Here is a 19,387-nt window from a genome sequence, read left to right on the forward strand (position 1 = left end):
TTTTTCAGCTGCCTGCATTGAGAGACAAAACATGCAAACTTCATACAGGCTCACCGTATGTTTTGAGATGCTTTTGAGATGAGTTATAACCTTCTACTCATATAATCACTCATAGGTGATTAATTTAGGTCATTCAATTGTTGCGGATCTGGGTAAAAATTCTGTTGAAGCAAAACTTACATCTATCTGAATGATATTAAATTTATTGCTTTTTGAATTACAGTTTTCATTACAACACATCCATCCTGGGCTAAGTCAAGGACCTTTAAATCCCTGGATTGGGTGCCAGTTTGTTAGGTCTCCAAGATACCGCTCCTAGGCAAAGTTTGCCTCGACTTTGTTCTCATCAATGGACAAATAAGCATATGAAACTTCCTATGATTTAAATTTGAGTAGGGGACTAGGATATTCCAACTTTCTGCTTGCAGCGGACGCTACGGTTTGATTTAATGGCCCGAGTTTGGTGATCCATATGCAACGTCACCACTCTGACAGCTTTCAGCTGCAGTCTGGGCTGAATGGTAGTTTGGTATCGTGAGCTACTATTCCCCAAGATTTTATTTATTCAGAGTAATCATTTGTACTAAATATAAAAATAATTAGCGTTATGTTTTTGAGAAATTGCACTTCAAAAATTTCATGGCTGAATTACCCAAAAATCACGTTTCCAGCTGCGCCTATCGTCAACATCGAGGCACGACAAGCAGCACCTGGATCCAATATTTCCCTCATACAGTACAAAGAAACACTGTTTCCCCAGGTCAATGCTTTGTTTACACAAGGTCTTGCTCGTGTGCATGGTGAGACAAACCCTGGCGCATGAGATCATACTGCATGTGCAGGCTGATTACTGGTGTGCACTCTTGGAAAACGTTGTGGCTGCAGATGAACCTGTAATCCATACTTTCTGAGGCTAATCTCATCTTCGGATTATCCGGAGAGGAGATAATCGTCTCCAACATTATGGCTCACAGTGAAAGGACAAAGTGTGCTCTCACGGTTCCAGTGGAAAAGGAAAACTGTGACATTGAGCAATGCAAGAATAAAGGTGATTATTTTAGTTTTACTTCTTTTTTTTTTTAAAGTGATTTAAGCAAAACTGTCCTTACTCAAAGTGCTACACCATTAAACTTGTGGGGGTTTTTTTTCCTTTAGCTCTGTTATGTTGTGGTAAAGAATATCCCAATCACAGTACCAGATTCAGCAGTTTATATAAAGCGTTTAATTATTTTTTTTTAACCTGTTACAGCTGCACAAGATGATAGCACTGGTTACAGTCATCAATATAAAACAAAGAGACACAGGAGACTTACAAGATTAATACCCTATGTTGCAGTGACAGAGTTATTTACATGAATGAGCACTGTGTTTGATTTCTGGCCGTTTAACAAGGTGGCAGATGCTGAAGGATAGTGATAATAACTCGATACATGCACAAAAACAAGACAATAAAACTGAACTGACAGATTGCAAAAGGCATGACAGTGACACAGGGGTCTGCTCCAAAAATGTATTTTTTTTTTTTTTTTCACTCGGGTAGATGACTAACAGAACAATTTATTCCTGACAAAAATCTGAAGCATGATCTATGTGTGGAGCTGTGACCTCCAGAGAGAACCGACGCTCATGCTTTCTGACAGCGTACACAAGCAGAACATAACCAGGTGCAGATGTGAAGGGCCACACCATGAACGAGTGGGGTCAAGGATAACAAATCCAGAGGAAAGTGTATGGATACCATAGGAAACACTGGAATTAGTCATCTAGAAAGTTTCAGATTGAAAAGACAGACAGCAGTACAGACGTTTCTATGTATATTTTTACTGAGAGCATCTGTTGTTTGTCATGCTTTGCTTTCTGCTTTTCCGGGACTCTCAATCGTCTCAATGTGAAACTGAAAGCAGGATTCAAATCCCGGGGCTGAATGCCTTCATGACTTCCATCTAAATACATTTTATCTGCCTTGTTAGGCATTGGAGACCCAAATGCTTATACCTGAGTGAAGCTGCCCCCCCACACCTTCTTCAAATCAAACAAAATTGGTGCCAAAGGTTTGTGCAGTAAAAATGGTAGTTTGTGTTGCTATCATTTTAAAGATTCTAATAAATGTTTCCAGAGACGATCAGATGTCAACCACATTTACAAAATCAAGCAGGTTTGGTGTCAAACAACAGCGCTAAGAAGATGCTAACACAAACCAGAAAAACATAACACAACTAATTTATACCAGTTTTGTTTGATTTTGTTAATGTAGGGAGGAGGGTAGGATGATTTCCGAGGACGTCAAGAAACAAAAAAAATGTTTCTGCTCAAAACAGAACTTTAGTACTGTTGATTGACACCAGATTTCATTTGATTTTGTAACTGTGGACTGTCTGGTTGACCTTCATTGACCCCTGGGAGCATTTATTAGCATTTTTAAAATGAGAGCAGCGCAAACCAGCACAAACATTCAATACCAATTTTGTTTAATTTGAAGAAGGTGAGGGTGGCACCAACTTCACTCAGGTAAAGTTTATTATTACCTACGAAAATCCATTTAAAAAAAGGCAAATAAATCAACTGGAGAGGTGAAAAATTGAGACAGTAAACTGTTGCTTTTACTCTTCAGAACAGTGCAGCTCTTTGCTGCTTTATATTTTCCAAGAAATAGGCAATCAGTCAAGACTAAAGTGCTTTGCAAAGATATTCATACCTCTTGAACTTTTTCACACTACAATTACAAATCAGGGTATTTCAGGGAGATATTAGAGACGGACATCCAACACAAAGTGGAGAAAAACTGTGGAGTATAATGAAGACACTAAATGCTTAAGAGAAATTTTTCCAAACAAAAATCTGAAAAGTTTGTTGTGGATAAGTATTGAGCATCACTGAGTCGATTAATTGGAAAATGTCCCTGAGGTTTTGGCAGATTTAGAGATGGAGAACATCTATGAACACCACAAAACTAAAAGCTGTCTGGATTTTGACTGGGCCATTTAAGCACATGCATGTGGTTTGATTTAAATGATTCCATTGAAGGTCTTTGTTCTATTAAATAAACATCTAGAGAAGTATTTTTTTTTCTCATGTAGGTAAGGTGGGAGACATGACACGACATATCTTTACCGCTGACTGCTTCAAACATCAGTGAACACAGAGACAAACTATAATTTGGCCTTTTCTGCATTTCCCAAAATGTTGACTTATACTTGTGCTCTACAAAAGAGTCCATCCATTGGTGCTGGCTTCAAACTGTAAATGACTCAACGACGACATTGTACATCTCAAGGAGTTTTTAAAATTAGAATAGCACCAACAACTAAAAGTTACCTAAGTTTTGATAGCTCTTCGATAGAGCTAAGAAATAAATCTGAACATGACAAAGATCAAAAAACGACATATCTCAGATGGACAAATGTCAGTTTAACTAAACAAACATATCACAATATATGTTCTTCCCCTTTAAGAGAAGGCAGATAGAAGATAATGCAAATAAACAGTTATCCCACAAAACAATAGTTACTTGTTGGTTTGGTCATTGCATTTCTGTTCAAATAACAGGATGCGGCCCGGTTTTCCCAAAGGTTTGGTAGTTAAGCAGCAAAAACATGAGCAGAAACGGGCCGCAGCATCACAGGAGACTCACCCAGTCAGAAGGCACAGAGGTTTATGAATGAATGGTCAACACCCACCTATGCAAAGAGCAATAGATGTAGACTTACTGTTTCTGTTACAAAAGTGTTGAAAATAATCTAAACACAGTCCGTACTACGAGGAACATGGCGATCATAGAAACATCTTGACAGGAAGCTTCATTTTTGATCAGGAAGCATGTTTCTGTGAAACAGAAGAAGCTTGTCAGTAAAATGGTTCAACATGGATTACATGTCATCGCCTTGAAGAGCCATAAAATTTTTTGACCGTTCAGTAAATTATAAGATAAGCTGATTTGATATGTTTTTCAGGTTTAAAACTGAGATTCATACAGGTACATGAGGCAACTCACAAAATAAGGAATATTAAACATCATCATGATGATATACAGTGGTGATTCAACTTTTTATGTTAGTTTTTCAAATTAAATTAAACATTACTTACAGTATCTTGTTCATTACAGTTCTATGTGTGCATAGAAGGGCTTTCTCTCTGGGTATCCAGAACTCTGAAACACATTCAGGAACAAGTGTGACAATGTTATCGTCCTGCAAAAGTATGTTACATTTTGTACTTTATAGAAAAAAAAAGTGCTAGACTAAACTCAGCATAATCAACATCAATGCGACACAGAACAATGCAACAAGCAACAGAAAAATGGGAGACATCACTACACACATCACATCAAGTTAAAGGCAGTTAAAATAATGTCTGAATCTGACTGTTGTTTGTCTGTATCTGTGGCTTCAACCATTTGGCTAAAACTTAAGAAAGATAAATCTGTCTCCCCACTGGTTTGGCATGGCCTGGACTTTTCGTCTCTTGAAGCTCTTGCCTAACAAACAAACGCTTTGTCTCTTTAGTCTTGTTAGTCTCTTGTATCTCAAACCCACTTCCCCTTTTTCGTCCCTCAAATCCAGGTTTATTTAGTACATTATCTCATTGAGGTCTAAAAGCTGCAAACAAGTGAACTCACGTTTGATGTTGCCGCACAAAGTCTGCAAACTGCCGGTCCTTAGCGTAGAGTTCAATGATGCGTATCCTGTCTTGGATTTCCTGCAGAAAAACAGGATTTCACTCGATAAGGGATATCACAGCAAAAACAGAGAAATTGCACACAGGACTGATATGGATGTGGAACATAATAGGACGTAAAAAAGAAAATAACTATGCCCAGTTTCATGTATGACATCCGGATCCCTTTGTGCAAAACCCCTTTCCACTGTCTGCATATGAAATTATACTTAAAGCGATCTTTTGCCTGTTTTGAATCTATTGTTTATACTAAAACTCTTTTAAGGATTTTATCTTGGCTTTCCAGCATCTTTACTTTCTCTATGTTCAGAAATAACTTGGAACAAACTGAGGATCATTATCTTGTTGAAAGGTCCATTTTGAGTTCAATTTTAATTTCCTGACAGATGGACCCATGTTATCTCCGGCCCTGTTTGATAGGATCCAGAACTCATTGCTGAGTCAGTCACTGAAAAGCTGCCCAGTCGCAGAGGCAGCTAAGCAACCACTAACACAACACTTCCAACAGCATAACTCACTATTTGTATGGAAGTCTTCTCCCAACAAAGATATTATGTACCTATACCAGACATATCTACTGTTACTGTGCAAAAACAAAAAAATCTGTGTTTTGATCAATTAGTTTTGATTTTTACAACACAGTCGTGTACAATCTCTTACTCAATGTGGACATCATTTAACACCAACCACTGGCTTGGTTTCCATGCAAAAGATAAGCTGCTGTGCGCCTTTATTTCATTAACTAAAAAGAGATTTGACACCAGTGACCACTTGGTTTTCTTATTACAGTTGTCATCTTGAGGTTTGGACCAAAAATAGTTGCCTATCTTTTAAAAGCTGGTGGATTCTTTTCTCCATATTTCTAATGGTGTTCCCCTGGGTTCTGTCCAAGGACATGTTCTGTTCACCATTTACGTCTACAACGTCTTCATCATACATTTTTTTTAAGATTCCATATTTATGTTGACATATTAAAATCTGGAATCCCTTTTGTTGACGCCACTGGGAGCGCACGTGTGCTTTGGCACGTCTCGTCAATTAAGTCACATCAGTTCTCGCCTTTAATACATACATATTAGCTGCGTCATGCTGAAGGAGGGTAGAATACTGGACTCCAGCTATGGACCGTTTTATCAGCTCTTAAATAGAACAGGTTCAAAAGGACAATTGGACGCTGCTCCTCGTATTGTCTGCAGCAGGCCACACACATTCAACATGAGTCGACAAGTAGGAAATAATACGGGATTATTTTCTTGTCATGCGGTTGATGCGGATTTTCTTTGAGATTATAAGTATCTGGGCGTCTGACATGACGAGAAACTGAACTTTAGAACTGAAATGTTCTCCATCTTTATCTGAGCTGCTTTCCCATATTGTCTCAATGATGACTCACTTTACAACATACAGAGCAAAGAAGACCTGCCATGCTCTGTTACTCTCACTTCTATATCCTTCAACAAAACTTCAGGTTGACATGACCAATCTTTTAATTCCAATTTAAAGGAAATGGAGGCAGGGAGGAAAATAGATACTTACCTCTTTGGTCAGCTCACTGTTTTCATAGATGTGCCGTATCTCCTCGCTGCTAAAGTCGGTGGATGCCTCGGCGCTGGCACTGCTGTACATAGGCGCTTCGGGATAACGACGGTAATAGTGGCTGTAGCCTGTTGTGGCTTCACTTTCATACATAGGGTTGTATTTGGTTGCCCTTTCCAATGATGGAAGACTTTCCACCCGCCTGAAGACCCAGAGAAATAAAGAAAACAATTAGTCGAGATGTAAAGGCAAGGAGAGAAACTGAGCCTCAAATTAAATAACTAACCCACCCTCTTTTATTAAAATGTGCATTTTGGCAGCTAAATCATTTATTTTGTTTATTTCCAAATTTGAAAGTTACGGAGCCCTCTAGGGACATGGGATTTTTTTTTTCTTTTGCGTTCCCTCGCAATAATCTACTGATCAGTTCATGCGGCATAATTGAATACTGCAAGCCCTTCTTATAGTGGCCACTGTACTTTCTGCCTTAATACAAGGTTATGTAAGGTTTTCCATGTATGCTAATAGTCCAAATTAGGATGTATTTTTATTTTTATCCTACTTACGGAAAGTTTCTGTTTATATCATAGGTTTGTGGTGCCTTTCTATCCTAAAGAAAAAGATATAAAACTTCAGATATTTCACAAAGAGATATTAACGTTCATGGAAAAACCTTACATAACCTTATATTAAAGCAGAAAGTACGGCGTCCACCGTAAGAAAGGCTTACAGTATTAAATTATGCCGCATGAACTGATCAGTACAGTATTGCGAGGGAACGCAAAAGAAAAAAAATTCCCCATATCCTCTGGAGGGCTCCGTAGAAAGTGAATCAGAAATATAAATGGACAAAAAAATGACTCAAGTTTTTTTTAATTTAACCCTTCCAGATCTAATGTGGCGCCGACGACTCAGTCAAATTTGCAGTTTCGTAATTCCGCCACATTTTGTGCTACCTGAAAAACTCCAAAGGTTTCTGAGAGGGGAGACGTTGCGCCAATGTTGGGTTATTACGGTAATTTTCACCCCCATCGCAGCAGAGAGTGAAATTAATCTGAGGGCGCTTTTTTTAATAGACGGTAAATTGTGAAAATAACTTGCTAGATATTGAAAGTTCCAGTTGTTATGGATAAATTGGCAACATATATTTACTCACAAGACATTTAAAGAACTACGTACAATTAAAATAAGCAAAAAATATCCAGGCGGACATTTGAAATTTAGGTCATAAAGGGTTAAAAGAAATGTTCTTGAATTAATTTCTTAGCATTCGGCACATCAATTATGTTCCACTTTGGTGGTTCAGGGTGCAACCCGTTACTCACCCAATGACAGATGGACATAGCAAAGCTGTCTCAGTCTTGTAGGTAAAAGAAATGTTGTCTGTTGTCAAATTACAGATGTTTTTGGGTGGGCAGTATTTTAGCTCCGATCCTCACCGTACGGGATCCTCTGACTCTTCCTTGTCGTACTGATCCCGAAGTGTCCTGGCCAGGAAGAACAACACTCCGGACGCCACAAACAGGAAACCAGCAACAGAGGCTATGGCTATGCCAACCACCAGAGGCTCAGACACATACTCCTCACAGTGTTCACCTCTGTACCACCAGTTCTCTCCAACACGACACCTGGAGATGGAAAATGTCAGTCTGAAATTTATTTGTAAAACTGTGGACTGAATTTAAAAAAAAAAATCAACTTCAGTATTTTTGAGCAGCAGAATCCAAATGTTTTGGCAAATAAATCACGTGAAAGCTGTTCCTGTTTTTTGTCACAACAAAGATGATAAATTCATTTTAATTCTGCCTGTGTCATAAAAAATCACTGATTCCTTGTTGTGGAAGAAAATCTCTTATTTGTTTTCTGTCTCCATGGAGGAATGCAACACTTTTAGCTGGAAGTTAATGAGAATCCAGCAGCACGTGGCACTGCCTTCATGTGTTATAATGCTGTAGTGGGTGTGAAACAGAGGTTAGCAGTCATCTTGGCTTGTCTTCCCCAAGTCTGCTCATAATTACTAGAGTGCTAAAAAAAAAAACCTTGCATATCAAAGTCTGAGCAGGGCTAACAAAAAGTTCCTGTCACTTATTTCCAATGCTGGCTTTTCATCTTCAGCACACATGCATAAATCTGTTGCACATGCAAACATAAGTTCTGATAAAAGAAGACACATTGCAGACATCAAAGTAGGCCTGTGGGAAACCGTGAAGGGCAAATATCATATTGAAGAGCAAGATATTCTAAAATTCTCAAAAGTATGAAACATAAACAAAACACAAACTGTTTATTTATTGTGTTTCTTCTTGACAGATGAGCTGTGTTGAGCAATTGACAACAAACTGCCTCTCATGTGTGTGCAAGTGAATTGGTAAAAAGCTCGCTCATCATGACCAAAACATGTAACCTGCATACATATTAAAAATTAGATCTGCTGGTATCCGTATTGACCAGTGGTGCTCATTAACACAAATTTATTTTTACGTTATTTTAATCACCTTTTTTAAATGAAATAAGTCATTTGAACCATGCTCTCCAAACAAAATGCACAACCAGCTCTGTTTGGAAATCTTTGACAGTAATCAAAGCACAGACGGTTTTTGTGTTGTAGGAAAATGTGTCAAATGGATCTTTGGCTGCTAAATGGTGGCAGAAACAAGTTACATAGTGTGCTCTTTCGAAACAAAGATCATTTATGCAGAAAACATGGATTAGCTTTATGGAAGTAAACACAGGTGGTGATGACAAGTTCCTCTGCACCCACCAAAGTCTGACTTTCTGTTGGAAAAAACATGTTGTGTTGGGAATATTAAACAACTAGAATCCTGAATTTAAGGGAAGGAACAACCCCGGAGTGTTGAGGAAACAAATTAGTTAATGCCAGCAATGCAGAAAGCTAAAACAGGAAGTAAACAGCTAGATAACCAACGTGACTAAATCTGTTGTTTGTAAGAAATAACATTAAATTAATAGCGACTCTCTCCAAACCTTCCTCCAGCATGTTTATCCCCGGTAATTAGCTTCAGCTGTGACTTTTTTCTTTGTATCTGAGCAAAGTGAATCAGAGTATTCGACTTTAGCTACAGAGTGAATGCAAATCAGTATTTTATTTTTCCTTTCATTCACCACATTTATAGCCTTAGCTAGATGAGACATTTTACAGCTAAGAAAGATAGAAAAACTAGAGTTTGAATTGCAGAAGCTATGTTCTCTGAAAAACATTCTGATGTGCTAATTAAACCCTTACGAATAAAACATTGATGATTATGTTTTATTCTTGCACCACCACTGTGTGGCTTGGTAATGTAACGTATTCAGGTGACTTGGTGGTAGGGATAGTTTGCAAAAGGTAAGATTCCTTTCACAAAGAAAGCAGCAGAAAGTGCTCCAATTGCAGGGCTGAAGCCTGAAGCATGGGAGAAAAGCACAGGGCAGGGTACAAAATAACCTCAATGCATCATAAAGGTAACAAGTAGCGACATTATTCAAAGTCACAACCAGATTTGATTGTGACTAATATAGTAAAGACTATATTAGTTGACAGCTTTTATAATATTTTAAACTCAAACTTTACTTCCAAATTGTTGGATATATGCTTTCTTGTTTAGATCTCCAAGTGTCTATTAATGTTGTGTGAACACACTGCAAGCTTCTCCTAAGCGTTGGTCTTCATGGACATACGCCAGTTTGTCTCTGCTTTGAGGCAAACAGATGAGGCACAAATTACTGAACCTGACCACAAGGTTAAACTGTGCGTCGCTCAACTCAGCATACCACCGCTTCAGTCTGCTGCCAAGCGATAAATTAGCCAGGGGCCTTTCAAGTGAAAGCAGCTAATGATGTTGGTCAGAACCACAGCAGAAGCTATGGCTTCAATCTGGATGCTGCCAGGATTTCAGTGGTTTATATTACTTTTTTTTGTCACAAGGTCTAATTGGCACCATGGTAAACTACAGGCTGAGTGACTCTTCAGAGCAATTTTAGAACTTATATATATATATACTGTATTTCTCAGTGGTTGAAAATGAAAATAACTATTGTGAGCTACAAACCTAAAGATGTGAAAATGATAAAATATTAATTTTAAATAAGAAATTTAACTATATGAGGTAGAGAACGTCATAAAATTTGTTGCTAATGCACAATATTGTGAGAGAAAAAATTAATCTGACTTCAGTGGGATAGTAACTTTTTTCTACAATCACGAATTAGACAACTTTGACAAAAAAATAATTTTACTTTTGAGGGCTTAAACTTTTGCAAAAGTGTAAATCCTCACATTCTTTCATTTAAAACCTTGTTTAAAGCACACCTAAATCTGGTGTGTAATCTTGAAAATCAGCACAAGAAGCAAAAAAGCTCTAAAATCAGTGAAATAAATAATTGTATTTACACTTCTCCCTTCTAAACTCTACCGACTTGGAAAATCTGTTTAGTCACTGCAGCCTTCTAGAACTGAAGACTTGTTCCCCACACACAAACATAGTCTTAATCCCTCGCCCACCTGCAGATGGCTCCCTGGCCAGGGATGATGTCACACTTGCCGTCATTGAGGCAAAAGTCTGTCTGCAGCTCACAGATGCTTTGACACGGAAGGCCGTCAACACTGAAGTAGCCCGCATTACAGACACACTCCGCTTCCCCTGACCACTTGTTCACTTTACATTCTGCGTACTCGTTGCACGCCTGGAACTTGCAGGGATCGGCTTGGTCACCTGGAAATTAAAAGCAATTGATAAGAAAATATATACTTTAATTATAACAGGTGCAAAGGGATTTCTATTCAGCTGCTTTTTTATCTTATGATCCAACGTAAAAAAAACAACAACTTTGGATTATATCTTTGTGGATGAATCAGTAGTTGCTTTTTATGTTGCAAGTTGGTCTATGTCAGCCACTAATCTCAATGAAATACAACATTTAAAGGTATTCAGATTTACTTGACTTAAAATAAAACTTTAGATGTATGCTGAACGTCAATTTATTTTTATTCGATTCTAAATGACTAATTTATTTTTAGTTTGAAAACCCTATTTTGTGCTTTTTTAAGTTTAGAATTTAGCTACATGCAAAGACTAATTTTATGTGCTTGTTGGTATTTCTGTTTTGATAGAACATGTTTAAAAAAAAATATACAAAAAATTATTATCATAAAGCTGCTCATGCCTGTTCAATAATATTATGCATTTCTAAAGAATATGTTTACATTTCCCCCAAAGCTCTGAAAGTGATATTTGTCACTTTTACAGCTCTTAAGATATTGGAAGAAAAAAAAAACCGTTGGATTACATTGCAAAAACACAAATTTACAAACTCACAGCAAAACAAACTGTTTAAAAACACATTTTATATATATCAATACACCAGTATACATCATTATTGATACAATGTTACCTCTGCCTGGTGCACAATGAGAACTCTGCTACTCAGTATTGTCTTCTTTGGAGTTATTTTAGTGAAAAGGGTGAGATCCTAGCTGTTCTGTTTTGTGCAAAAACACAGAGCAGTTAAAGTTGCATTGGATTGTTTCCTCCACCTATAAAAAGTGTTCAACCCTTGAATGTTTTACTCTTTTTCTTGCTTTTACAAATCAATAAGGATCCACACAATTTGGCTTTTTGAAGACAAAAAAAATACAAAACACCATTTTAATGCTAAAGTAAAAATTATTCTACAAAATATATTCATCTGTTTTGACCTTAATCAACAGAGGTCTAGCCAACTGGTGCTAGTAGTCTCTCAATGAGTGGAATGGAGATCACCTGAGTGTAGTGAGTGCATCTCCAATGAATGTGGTATAAAAACACCTGTGTCTGGAAAAACCATTAACTGCTTAAAATGTATTTCTGGCTACCATTACAGCATGAAGATAAAAGAACACTCCAACCAAGTCAGAGAAAACGTTATTGAAAAGTATAAACTGGCTATGAACAAATTCCCCTGGAGTTCAGGTAAATCTCTTTTCCTTCCAGAAGTGGAAGGAAAATGTCAAATGTGTAAATCTGACTATCAGGCCATCCTCACAAACTGAGTGACCATGCAGGGAGGAGTCTGGTGGACTAGGACACCAGGAGTTATAAGCTTCAGCAGCTCAGATGGGAGAGACTCTGCACGCAGCTGCTGTTGCCAGGGTTTTTTCACCAGTCGATGCTTTATGGGAGAGCAGCAATGAAAAAAAAAAAAAAACACGGCTGAAGAAAACTCATATCAAGACTCGACTAAAGTTTGCCAAAAGGCACATGGGAGACTCCATGTGCCTCCACGGTAAAGTAGAATAAAGTTATTTGCTCCGACTACTTTCTGCCTGTGTTTGTTATTTTTAAGCAAAGAGATTTACATATTTTATTTCATCATAAAGTACCGGAACCAGCACATAATTGTATAGATTGAACAGTACTACTCAAGTACTCAGGGCTTAAGTAGCGTTTTTACGCAATACTTTTTTACTCTTACTTGTCTAATATTTTGGCTATTCTACCCACCTCTGATTAAAGTTCAAAATAACACTTTCTAAATTACTCAATTACCAGGTAATTGAGTCAAAAAGCCTTAAAGTTTACAGCAGCACCATTTTTATGTTATGTTGTTCCTGAGCCCATTATTCCACACTCTCCACCTCACTGTTTTGTAGTTCAGATTTAGCAGGTCTACATCAGACAAGACTGTAAGTATAGACATCATTCTAATGCTTCTGAAATCAGTCTTGTGAATAGAACAACAATTGGCATAAAGTGCATCTGCATAGTTCCTGTGTGGTTTATTCATGTAGACGTATAAAACACTTGCAGCCAAAGCAATATAAAATACTAAAGAGATTCTGAATTAGGAAACATCAGAATACAGATTTTGGGATTGGATTCCTTCCCTCCCAACAAAGAAACAGCTTAAGGGCGCTCTATAACAGGCTTTGTAATTGCATTATTGGCATGTGATTTATGTTTGTATTTCCAGACAGGCTCACTTTGATAATATCTGTCTGTTGTTTTATTGGGTAGAAACAGATAAACAAATCTGCCAAAGTCTTCAAAAGCACATTTGTGGTAGCTTTCAGCACAATAAGGGTCTTTAGAAGCACATTTGGCTATATTAAAACAGGCATAAATCTTTTTCACATAAAAACATTGCCATCCATTCATTTTAGTTCAGCTATATTATTAGTGCATAATGTGATTCAGCAGTGTATTGTTTTCTATCACTATGTTTCACATGAACTTTTTCAGTGATTAACTTTATGACAAATATTACATTTATTCTCAAAATGAATTGTTGGTTCACAGTTGATTAGACAGGCTGAGAAATGCCAAGTATCAAAGGAGAAGCTTGGATGACAATAATTAAATAATGAAAGTAAACTGTTTAGCTTAACATTAAGACAATTATGGGCTCTGTCAATTATGGATTTGCTGTGTAAGCATTGAGTTTATTTGGTGCAAGAAACTCACCCGACTCCACATCCAGAGAGTATTTATCAATGGCTAGATTCATGGTCTGGTACGCAGTGTTACAGAAGTCCTCTAGAATTAGATACACAGTGGTGGTGACGCCCCGGGCCACAGGCTTCCCAAACTTCATCCGACTGTTGACCACGATGCTCCCATTCCTGAAGTTCAAGATCTCCAGATTCTCAAAGTGGCTCAGGTTGGACTGAAGATAGGGCACAAGCTTGGAAGAAATAGAAAAATTGGATTTTGCAAGCTGCATGCCGGTGTGGATTCTTACCAAAACAAATGCAACACTGTCGGTGGTTACCAGTTCTAGGAAGCGCTGTTCCAAAGCCTTGTACTCTGGGGAGCTCTTGTTAAAGAGGTCTTCAGAAAATACCATGTTGGTCACTCTCAGGCTGAAGAAGACTATCAGAGCTCGCCTCGGGTTTATAGGCATGGCAATGCTGACTTGGTCTGTGCCTTGGGCCACACTGAATGGGGATCCAGTGCTGCCTTCCTCTGTCTGGTTTGACGAGCCATAATCATAAGGAATCAGATCATATCCGTGATCTTCAGGGGCAGCATCCAGGTCCTCCTGAGTGGTCTACCTCAACCAAACAGAAAAATGTCTTAAAAATCAGGCTTCTAATTGATACCATATATTGTCTATGCATTTTAATGAATTAAAATAATTGTAATTTTTTCTCCAAAGATTCTAGGGTAAAGGTGCAAGAGGCATACTTTTCAATGTAAAGTGATGTGTAAGGCTCAAAACATATTACAATAGAAGTCCTTTACTGGATGTCGTAGGAGTAATTGTCCCATCTTTGAAGGTTCTATGAATGCTCAACATTATACATTAATCAGGCATAATGGCATGAACACTGATAGCTTAAGGGAACAACACTGATTAGTTCTTTATTGTGACACCTAGGGTAGGTAGGAGATAAATGGTAGAAATTAAGATTTTGTGTTTAAAAATTAAAATGTGTCAGACACCAGAAAAATGGGCAAGCCTAAGCATTTGCATTTGAAATAGATTAAACTGTGATGGCTAAAGAACTTGGTCTGAGCATCTCTAAAACTGGTGTTCCCTGTCTCCAATGATCAGTGTCTATCACAAAGCCACCTAGAGAAGGAACAGTGGTGAACCAGATTTTTCAAAAGTGGGAAGTAAAACCTGGCCTGTGTTGTCAGTAGATCATATTATTGAAGAATTTATTCCTGGTTCTTATAGAAAGCAGTCAGAATACACAGTGAATCATTCTACTTCATTTCAGTCTACATAGTCAAACATTAGTTAGGTAGCTGCTGAAAAAAAACACATTGGGCACATCAGTATCAGAATCTGATCAAGGAGCAGTGGAACTAGTCGGCCTGGTCCAAGGAATTAGGTTTGCTTTTACATTTTGTGGAAAGTGAATTGTGTGTGAGTGTGTGTTTTACAAAACTGTATAACCTATGGAACCAAGGGAAGAAGGCAAGATGTTGGAAGCAGTGGGGTGGTTTGGGCAATTCCTTGTTGGGGAACCTTGGGTCCCTATCCATGTGAATGTTACTTTGAAACATACCACCTAACTAAGCTTTTCTTGGATCATGTACACCTCCTCATGAAAACAGAATTATCTGACAGCTGTGTTCTCTTTCAATAGAAAAATGCTCAATCCACAGAACAACAATGGGTCAGAAATGTTTGAGGAGCATTGAACTGACCTCCACATTTCCCAGATCTCAATCCAAACAAGTCAGATTTGTGTCGTAGTCATGTCACAACCTACAGAGACTAAATGATCTAGAGCCCGTCTTGATTCCAGATGTTACAGTACATCTTCAGAGGGCTAGGGAAGTTTATAACTTGGCATGTTAGGTAGCAAAAGGGGGACTGGCACACTATGGGGCTGGCAGTCATAATGTTATGGTGCATTCAAATCAAGTCATTTTAAACTAATTAAAGATTATTAAAGAAGATATTCTATTCCACATTGTAAAGAAACAACATTCAAGATGTTAATATCAACTTTACCTTTACCATTGAAGTTATGGCTTTGTCAGGTAGGGCATCAAAATCTGGGACAATGGATGAGATGATGGTAAAAGGGGACTCCTTCTCTGGAGACAGGGCAGTTGGCAGTGGATGGCGTGGGAAGTCTGTCCCGGGTAACTTCGAATGGTCTCTGTTGACGAGCAAAATCTCATCCTCCACAAGATCTCCTGCTAAGATCTCTGGTGTCAGAGGTGCCTCTTCCTCTATATCCTTGGCTTCAGACAAAGATCCCTCTTTCACTTCACTTCCATCACTCTCAATTGTCTCGTCAAAGCCTTTTTCATCAAATGCAGGTTCCTCAGGATAGGTAAAAATCACATTGATCCCTACATTCTCGTCAGGGACTTTGTCAAATTTGCTAGAGTCCTCTGGTGCCTGAACCACAGGTTCATCAACATCAGAGTGCAGCGTGGCTTTGGCTGCATCAGGCTCTGACACTTCAGTTGGTATATTCAGAGTCTCTGCTGGGGGTAAAATAGCTGGCTGGCCTTGTTCTATTATGGTCTTAGTTAAAACTGTAGAGACCTCAGACTTTTCTGTAATCTCAACCTCATCTTGGTGCCCCTCTTCAAAGGTTGTAGCAAGTGATTCCTCTCCAACTGAAGCACGATCAACTTTTTCTTGTTCAGGTTCTGATTTAACATCTTCAGTCTCTACAAGAGATATTTGGTCTTCTTCAATGGATGGCTCAATTAAACTGTCCAGGTTATCTCGGCCTGACCCAGAAGCCTCCATTTCTATTGGCGGCTCAGGCAATGTGGAGCTCTTTGGCGTCTCCTGGGAGGGAGGCTCAGGTAGGAGCTCTTTAGGTGGGAAGGTCATTGGAGACGGAGCTGACACAACATCCTCTGACAACAGATCTTCCTCCTTAATGCCTGCAACAAAGATGAAAAGACTCAATCTCTTTGATGTTGTTTTACAGCAACAGTTGATGTCTATTTCAAAGCTCAAGAAAAGAAAGTCGATAACTTACTACCAGCTTCAGGTGGATTGGTGGCGAGTGCCGCCTCAGGTGACGCTAGTTCACTCTCCTCCAGAATAACGATGTTCTCTTCTGGTGCCAGGGTGTTGAGTCCTACTGGTGGTGGTGATCCACCGCCAGTAGGATGATCCAGGGTCAAGACTTCTGATAGGTCAATGCCCTGCAACACAAATAGGCTTTGTTAGCTAAACACAAGTCCATGTATGGATCCTTCCTGCAGACAGAAGGATCAGATTGGCCACGTACTTCACACTAAAGGGAGTTAGATGTGGAGGTAATCTGATTGGATTCCCTCTCATTATTCCTTTATTAGGTCTATTTTCATTGGCAAACTGCTAAATCCATCCACAAATAGAAAAACTGAAGACAATACTGCAGACTGATTGCAAAACACATAAGCGCTTAACATGTACCTCTATCCCTTTTACAGCTTTATGTTAGTGAAGATCAGTAGACATAGTATGTCTCAGACACATTAAAAGCATTAACAGTTTTTGATGGCATTTGATAGAGTCTTTTACATACCCAGCACATGGCACATATGGGTGTCAGTAGCTCATTGTTGGACAAGAAACATGTGAGGACATGTCCACACACATTTTACAAATATACTGTATGTGTGTATATACAGTACAGACCAAAAGTTTGGACACACCTTTTAATTCAATGAGTTTCCTTTATTTTCATGACTATTGACATTGTAGATTCACACTGAAGGCATCAAAACTATGAATAACACATGTGGAAATATGCACTAAACAAAAAAGTGTAAAACAACTGAAAATATGCCTTATATTCTAGTTTCTTCAAAGTAGCAACCTTTTGCTATGATTACTGCTTTGCACACACTCTGCATTTTCTTGATGAGCTTCAAGAGGTCGTCACCTGAAATGGTTTTCACTTCATAGGTGCCCTGTCAGGTTAATAAATGGGATTTCTTGCCTTATAAATAGTCATGAAAATAAAGAAAACCCATTGAATTAGAAGGTGTGTCCAAACTTTTGGTCTGTACTGTATGTGTAAAAATATATTTTACACATATATTTGTAAAATATATGTGTTTTACAAATATGTGTGTGGACGATTCTTTTGTCCACAAGAATCCCGTTCTGTACACATTTAGGTGCAGATATGATGCTTGGATCACAATATCTCTATTCTGCATTGGACAACCTGGAACCAATTCTGTTCCCAGTCTCTGGTCATCTTTATTCATTGTTTTAAATGACTGTTGGATGTTCTAGCAACAGCCTGATAATAGAATCACTCATCTTGTAATCTATAGTTTGCATCTGTTCTATGTCACATGCAAATAATGTGACAAATTATTGACACATTATTTGTGTCAATAATCATACTGATGGGTTTACTTGGGGCTGAACTTTTCCATCCTGAATCAACGCCATGCGACGGTTGGAAAACACTCTTTCCATTAGACAAAACTAAACATTATATAGTTATCTTTAAATGGACTGGAAGACAAAAGGTTCAGGTGTGTTACATGTCAACAAAAAATGCTTTCTTACACCACTCTAGTTTAGTCAAAAAAGCAGAAATTTTATAATATTGTTAATTAAAGGCTTGATTAAAATGTCCTAATGTAGTTCAGGAAACAGCTACTTTATTTAAAACAATTTATTTGTCTAAAGCTGGAAACTGTCTACCAGCAGATTTGGTTCTAAGAGCTTTGACACTTCTTACGGCCAGAGCTAGCTCGCCTGCCACACGTCAGTAAGGAACCGCACAGCTAATCCTGTTAGTAATATTGGATTAACGAGGTGGGACTCATAGTAAAGAATGGGATCTGTTCACACATTCAGACAAAACGTATGCATGTGTTTCTCTTTAATTGGCTAATGATTTAAATGCTCACATTTTTTATATTTGTAATTTTTATCTTTTCAGATTTCAGATATTGGTAGAATTAAAGCCTTACATTCAGAAAAATATATTTTAGAAATGTTAGTTTTAAGCTTTTTTAACATCAGGTTTGAATAACCAAGTCACTATTGCAAAATATTTCAGTTATTTGATTTTAGCTAGTATTGAGATTGCTTACTGTTCCTATGGAAATCTTGCTTGCTGTTTGCTGTTATTGATGTTTAAAAGAATGTTAAATACAGCATGAAATGACACAGTGACAGCCTGTAATTATATCAGTAAGATATGAAAACAAAAATCAATTTAATCAACTCCAAATTTAATTCAGAAAGGGTTTAGTTGGTGCAATTAGGAGCTTTTAGTTCAATTATTTATAAAAAAAATAAAAAAAATTAACCAAGTGTGTTATGAAACAAGCGTTGATATGCATGAGAAAGCCCATATGACCATGGAAGATTTTAGATGGTACTCGTCACTTAATTCTGGTGTTGCACTGTTGTTTCTGTCCAAGAATAGTAGTAGATTAGTATGGCAAGAGCCAGCCTAATCCTCAAAGCCTTCACTTCATCCGTCCAGGGGAGCTCATCTGCTGGCTGGTGAAGTCTGGATAACATCTCAAGCCATTTACAGGTTATTGGAACATCAGTCATGCTGCAAAGGTCAGCAACCTCAAACATGAGTGATTTATCAAGTTGGTGGAGCCTAAAGTAGACCATCTGCAGGCAGATCGTTGAGGTGGCCACTCACCGTCACTTCGTGTGCAGCGCTGACAGGCTCAGGAATCTCAGACACTGTGGAACCAGTGGAGAAAAAAAATATTCAAACACATTGTCACATAAAAAAGGAACA

The 19,387-nt window shown here is 38.1% G+C and overlaps 1 protein-coding gene across 1 annotated transcript in view; it reads right to left on the reverse strand.

The window, feature by feature from the left end:
* Positions 1-1,212: 1,212 nt before the first annotated feature.
* Positions 1,213-19,387, reverse strand: part of impg2 (interphotoreceptor matrix proteoglycan 2) — a 32,775-nt gene continuing 14,600 nt past the window's right edge. The window contains exons 12-22 of the mRNA XM_023336616.1: positions 19,286-19,329; positions 16,649-16,817; positions 15,655-16,550; positions 13,957-14,235; positions 13,650-13,869; positions 10,712-10,922; positions 7,650-7,838; positions 6,211-6,412; positions 4,616-4,695; positions 4,084-4,147; positions 1,213-3,822 (exon numbers count right to left, since the gene is read on the reverse strand). Of these exons, the coding sequence (XP_023192384.1) occupies positions 4,105-4,147; positions 4,616-4,695; positions 6,211-6,412; positions 7,650-7,838; positions 10,712-10,922; positions 13,650-13,869; positions 13,957-14,235; positions 15,655-16,550; positions 16,649-16,817; positions 19,286-19,329 (2,333 nt within the window). The 3' untranslated portion in view covers positions 1,213-3,822; positions 4,084-4,104. The remainder of the gene's footprint in view (positions 3,823-4,083; positions 4,148-4,615; positions 4,696-6,210; positions 6,413-7,649; positions 7,839-10,711; positions 10,923-13,649; positions 13,870-13,956; positions 14,236-15,654; positions 16,551-16,648; positions 16,818-19,285; positions 19,330-19,387) is intronic.

This window comes from Xiphophorus maculatus, chromosome 7, assembly GCF_002775205.1.
Source record: "Xiphophorus maculatus strain JP 163 A chromosome 7, X_maculatus-5.0-male, whole genome shotgun sequence".
NCBI lineage: Eukaryota > Metazoa > Chordata > Actinopteri > Cyprinodontiformes > Poeciliidae > Xiphophorus > Xiphophorus maculatus.